Source organism: Pristis pectinata, chromosome 9, assembly GCF_009764475.1.
Source record: "Pristis pectinata isolate sPriPec2 chromosome 9, sPriPec2.1.pri, whole genome shotgun sequence".
Classification (NCBI taxonomy): Eukaryota; Metazoa; Chordata; class Chondrichthyes; order Rhinopristiformes; family Pristidae; genus Pristis; species Pristis pectinata.
This window is the reverse complement of record NC_067413.1, coordinates 65,280,746-65,286,745: the sequence shown is the minus strand read 5'-3', so window position 1 is coordinate 65,286,745 and position 6,000 is coordinate 65,280,746. Positions and strand designations below refer to the sequence as shown.

Genomic DNA, 6,000 nt, shown 5'->3' with positions numbered 1-6,000 from the left:
TAGCCAGTTCTGGCTTATCAAATTGGATGTTTGACCTGGACAAACAGAAGTGGGAGCTTTGCTTCACTTTTACCACTGCTCACTCTGAGTTCACCTAATCCTGTCACTTTGATCTTTTCCCCATATAGGTACAAAGAAAAGCAGATGATCCCTTGTGATTCATTGAATCAATTAGCCAATGCTGCTTATATTTCTACCCATATCTTACCAATACTCTAGCACTCTATTTCCTTCAATGTGTACTGACGTATGAATAGATTCAATAGACCTTTAACTTAGAAATATTCTCTATGCTCCATTTAGGTCCCTGTGTTCTTCACTGAGCTTGTGCCCTTTACTGTTCTGTCCAATAGGCTTCATGTTGCTTGGTTGTCTGAGTCGGTGATGGTTTTGTTTTGTTTTGTTTTTAAAGAGCTGTTTTTGTTTTTAAACCCACAAATGTTTTATGTCTGCATTCATTGGCTTAAAGTTGAATGCTGCCTCAATGATAACAGCTCCCCTTCAGGTCATTTTTCCCTTATCCAGAATATGAAACAGTGCTAGGTCCCAAGTTGTTAACACTTTAGCCTTCACTGTTGATGAGCATACTTCACCACTGTTTCCATCGCCTGGACAGTATCAAGTATCAGCTTAAAATGCTTTGTAACTAAAGAGCTTCCTTTGAGTTTGCAGATCTAGAATTCTACAAATAATGCAATTTTGTAACATCTTCTGCAAATTTTACCACACTTGCAGTCCATCAGTCGTAGATCTGTGACGAGGACCATAAATGTTCCATCTCGACTCTGATTCCAGCTCTTAACCACATTCTGTTGAATTGTATAACTGGGTTGGGACAAATGTCTTAAGCCTGTTTGGTTGAACCCTGTTTAAGGTTGCTCGGCTTGTACGTCTTAGCACCAACAGATGAGGGCAAAATGTATTTCTTCCTTTCTGCAATGTTATTTGCAGTTACAAATTGTTCCATCCTTTCTACCTATTCAGTCCATATTAAGTGGATCTAGAGTATAAATTGTGGTCACTTTGTCAGTAACAAAACTGACACAGGCACAAAAGGCTAAACCAGTGAAATTCTCCTTGGTCTCAGTAAACCACATTGCTCCTCAACCCCAGAGAAAGAATTCAAAATCTCATGAAAGGCAAATATATGATAGAGAAAACATAAGTCTTGGTCATGCATAGTAAGTAAATGTGCTGCATCATCCAAACCCTTCAACTCTTCTCCAATCTTTTCCTTTACATTATAACTCCTAAAAACATCCTGGTTAGTCCACATCACCAATTATTTCAATAATACCCATCAATGAATCCAAATATTCAGTTGAAATGCTATGAAACATAGAGTCATGATATTCTGCAACCATGTGCTAGCCATGGGGTCATCATTATTTCTCCACTCACCCTCTAGAATGCATTGTTAACAATAGGATTCAGACACAGGCTATACTCAAGATTCTATCTAGTACCATGAGGTTATCGCACCCCTGACATCCAGGTCCCCAGATATTCATATCCTCCTGACCACAAATCTCTCTCCACCTTCCCCCTAACCCCACTCCTAACCCAGTTCAATTCTCCCAATTTTTGATTTTGCTGATCACCTTTACCCCATAGTTAGGCTTCTTAGACTGTGTCATGCTGATGGCAACTTGATGGAAATGAGACCCAAGTCGAACATCAAAGCTACCTTGCATATCTTGACTCAGTCACAGGAATTCTACTCAAATTCCTATTTCTTTTGCCTAGAAATGTGTCCCTGGTTGGTAGTACTAAATACCCTATGTTAAATCACCTGTGTGTTGTACCCCACCTCTGATGTTCATTGTATTGTGGAAAAAAATGGGGGCAGTGTAAAATGCACTATTGCACCTATGTTATGCTTTTAGTGACCCCAGTCCCTAGTTTATCTTTTCACTTTACATATATTTGCATCATTCCTCCCAATTAGTTATCTAAATTATAGACATGTCAAAATACTTAAAGGTGCTTTGTTAGACAAAATAATTAACAAAATTTGCCCCACAGGCCACTGAACAACATATCAGGGCAGGTGAGCTCAATTAATGGTTTTAAGGAGCATTCTTAAATGAGGGGACAGAAATAGAGAGGAAGAAAGGTTTAGGATGGAAATTCCAGCACTTGACAGAAGGTGGGTGGAGATGTGACTGATAATGGTGAGCTGCTTAAAGTCACTGATGCTGAAGGCTAATGGAGGAGCATGGAGATCTAGAAGAATCATAGGGCTTGAGGACATTCCAGAGAGCATGATGTAACCATGGAAGTCCTAAAAACAAGAATGACAATTTTAAAACTGAGGTATTGATGGGCTAGTAGTCAGTGCAAATTGGAAATCACAGGCATGATTCTTGGAGCAAGGTAACATGGAGGCAGGAATGTTTTAGATAAGCACTGATGTATGATAGAAAATGGAAGGCTAGACATGAGTACAAAAAAAGTCAAGATTATTGGATGGTTGGATGACAGTTTCAGCAGCAGATGAGCTAAGGCTTGGGGAGTCCAGCAAAGTTACAGAAGTGGAAATAGAAATCTTAGAGATTGCGTGAATATGTGATGGAGGAGGAGGAGTGATCAACTGTGTTAAGGCTGCAGATGAAGGTACTTCACCTTTGTCACACTTTCAATGAAAGTAATTTATATCTTTAATAAGAATTGTTTAAGTACTGTGGCAAAGTTGGAAGCCAGATTGGAGAGATTCAAGCATAAAATTGTGGAAACGGTGAGCATCGATTTGCGAGATGACAATAACATCTAGGGCTTTGCAAAGGAAAATGAAAATGGATATGGACCGGTCATTTACAAGGACAGAAGGATCAAAGGAGATAGAGACAACATTCAGAAGGGGTGGAAGAACAGATTCCATTTCACAAATTTTTTTCCCGTATACCAAACACCAAAATATCAAAATTAATTTAATGCTTATTTTAAACTACATTGCTCATCACTTCATATGATGTTGTTATAGCAATAATGTTTAGAAGTGGTGAGATGAAGTAAAGTGAACAGAGTCTCATATGGAGCATGAACAGCTGTTGAGCAGAATAACCTGCTTCTGTGCTATAATGTTTTATTTAATTCAATATCAAAGCCTGCTAAGACTTGACTATTAATACTTGAACCATTCAACGCAGATTCTGTTTTAATTAATTTTTTATTTCATAATTCATTGTGGGTTAGTTTTGTTTTTTTGTCAATATTACAAATGTTTTTGACAGTAATCTAATACATACCCATTAACTGAGCTCATGGAGACTAAATATAGCAATAAAAATGAATGCTGTTGAGTAGCTTTGTTTGACACCCTTGAAGGAATGTTTTTAAAAAATTGCTACACGAGAGTACTTGAGGGCAATGAGTACTAATTTTGTTAAATTTCACTTACTTTACCTGAACATAACTGTAGTAATGTTCTATTTCTTAAGTAACAATAGAGCCTTCTTTTTCTTTAATTTGTGTTCGATTTCTTTCCTCATGTACTTTCTTCAATTGAATTAGTGAGCTGGTGTTCACCTAGGTCTGGGTCATGTTAATGTGGATTAGGATGACCAAATCTTTGATTTTTCCTCTTCTCTCTGTGGGAGAGTGTTTGCTTCTTTGACAGCTTCCTACTCCAGCAAGAGGGTAAGAACAGAGAATTGTGGGTGCCAGGTATAGTCATCCAACACTCTTGGGATGTGAACTTTTTCATTCAGTGCACTCACTGGCTCAGTATTATTCCTACAGTAGGACTATTTTTAAATCAATTGGTCTGAATGGTAATAAAATCTACTTTGGGAGTATTTTTCTGCTCTCAGATCTTGTCTGCCGTATCTGCGTGGGTTTCTTCCGGCTGCTCCAGTTTCCTCCCACATTCCAAAGACGTACGGGTTAGGAAGATGTGGGCATGCTATGTTGGTGCCGGAAGCGTGGTGACACTTGCGGGCTGCCCCCAGAAAACTCTATGCAAAAGATGTATTTCACTGTGTGTTTCGATGTACATGTGACTTATGTAATAAATGTGACTTATCTTATAAACACAAAATACATTTTTTCAAATCAACCAGGATTAATATTGCAATTAAATCATTATGAAGTGGGAGTGAATGGGAATGGAATAATATAATGAAATCGAATGTTAAATCAATGTATCCAGATTACATAGTGTAAGACTATTTTGTTTTTGGAAGTTTTGTACTAAGCTTAAGTTTGGTTACTATGCTGATAAAGATTTTGCAAATAATAGTTAAAGGGACTGCACTTTTATTTTTGCATTGCTGGGTCACGAGGCAGTTGATAGCTGAATACAGTATTTTATATTGGAGTCTTAAGTATACCCTTAATTGTTAGTAGTAACATCTTTGCCAAGTTAAATATGGAACTGTTCATAACCGTAAAATTTTGTCATTTATTAAAGGATGAAGAGTTTTAGACATGTTGCATTTCTGATATTAAGACTCGTTAAGGGAGTTACAATTCCCCTTCAACCTCTCCTGGTTTTGGTGGGCAGTAGCTTACTTGCCTTGCTGGTCTCTTTGTTGTCAATATGTTGTCTGCATACAAAGGGAGTAGTCTTCACATCTTATGAGATGTACACAAAACTTGCTGTTGATGTCAAAATGTTTCTCCAGGTTTTGCATTTTTCTTCCCATTTGGAACAGCAACAGTTGTATTTTCAAGCATCCTCTTAACAAGTCTGCATCCAGGTGAACTTGTTTTAGTAAAAGGAAGGCCCGTACAGAAAGCACTGTGGCTCCACTTACTTAAATGGAACAATGCCTACTCTTATTCACTGTGATAGAATTTAACATCGATAGGGCTTGAATGTTTTCAGTTTTTACGGTAAAAGCTCTGCTTTGGCAAAATACTTTTTAAAGGCAACTGTGCACTTTAAGAATATGTCTTTCAAAATGCAGATATTATTCACTGACACAATAGAAACTGTCACTTGGTAGATAACTTGTGGGGAGAAAAAAATAGAATTAGTTAAAACACAGGGTAATGAGCAAATTTGTATGTTATTTATTGCTGTTTCTAATTTAGTTGCAATGTAGAAACTGAAAATTGATGCATTTGCCTCATGACATTTAATAACTGAAAATTCCTGATTTTCCCAGGTAATCATAACTGAATAAAGCACCCACGAACCCAATCAAAAATAAAAGCTGAAAAATTCAAGCCCCTAAAACAGACCATCATTATAACTGCTGGAAGATAACAAAGTAAGATTTGATCTTTGATTTTCTAACATAACAGTTGAATAATTATTCCTTGATTGCACTGTAAACTAAACACTGAATGTTCAGTAGAAATTTTCCTGAAAACAAGAAAGCTTTGTAAGCAGAACTGTAAATATTTTTAAAGACATGTTTAACATACATATTATCTTGACATAGGTATTTATGGAAAATAAAATAAAAATGGGTTCATATGGATTCTGTAATTATATTTTCTTGCTAATTTTACTTTTAATAAACAATGATTGTTATCAAATAATAGCTATTCTTTACAGAATAAAGTTTTGGGCTAACTTTAAAAGTTAAGGAAGGTCAAAGATTTAAGTCCCAGCACCCAGTATGAGGAAACAATGTTTGGAAAGTTAGGTTAGTAGCTGTCATCTAACTCCATTTCAAAAGCTTCCTTCATTTATCAGGGACCAAAAGCTGAAGTCCACCTCCAATACTGGTCCGCATATAATTCTGGATGTGCTGTTCAGGACAATCACCCGGAAAGATGATCTGCAATATTGAAAGACCAATCGTTCAAAAAACACTTAAAGGGAGACATAAGCTTATATAACATCCAAAATGTTCTTAAATTTTGCTGGAGCACGTCTAGTAATTTTGAACTGTAAGTACTGTTGTAATCAAGGAGGTGTGGTAATCAGTTTGCCCACATCAGGCTCCCTGGAACAGCTGTAATATCATGATCTGAAAACCTATTTCTCTGAGGTTTACAGGAATAAACATTGTTTAGAAAGCTGGGAATAAATTCTGCTCTTCCTTG

At 36.8% G+C, this 6,000-nt stretch overlaps 1 protein-coding gene across 1 annotated transcript in view; it reads right to left on the bottom strand.

The window, feature by feature from the left end:
* Positions 1-3,150: 3,150 nt before the first annotated feature.
* Positions 3,151-6,000, bottom strand: part of colec12 (collectin sub-family member 12) — a 124,432-nt gene continuing 121,582 nt past the window's right edge. Inside the window, exon 10 of the mRNA XM_052023076.1 lies at positions 3,151-5,732. Coding sequence (XP_051879036.1) covers positions 5,716-5,732 — 17 coding nt within the window. The 3' untranslated portion in view covers positions 3,151-5,715. The remainder of the gene's footprint in view (positions 5,733-6,000) is intronic.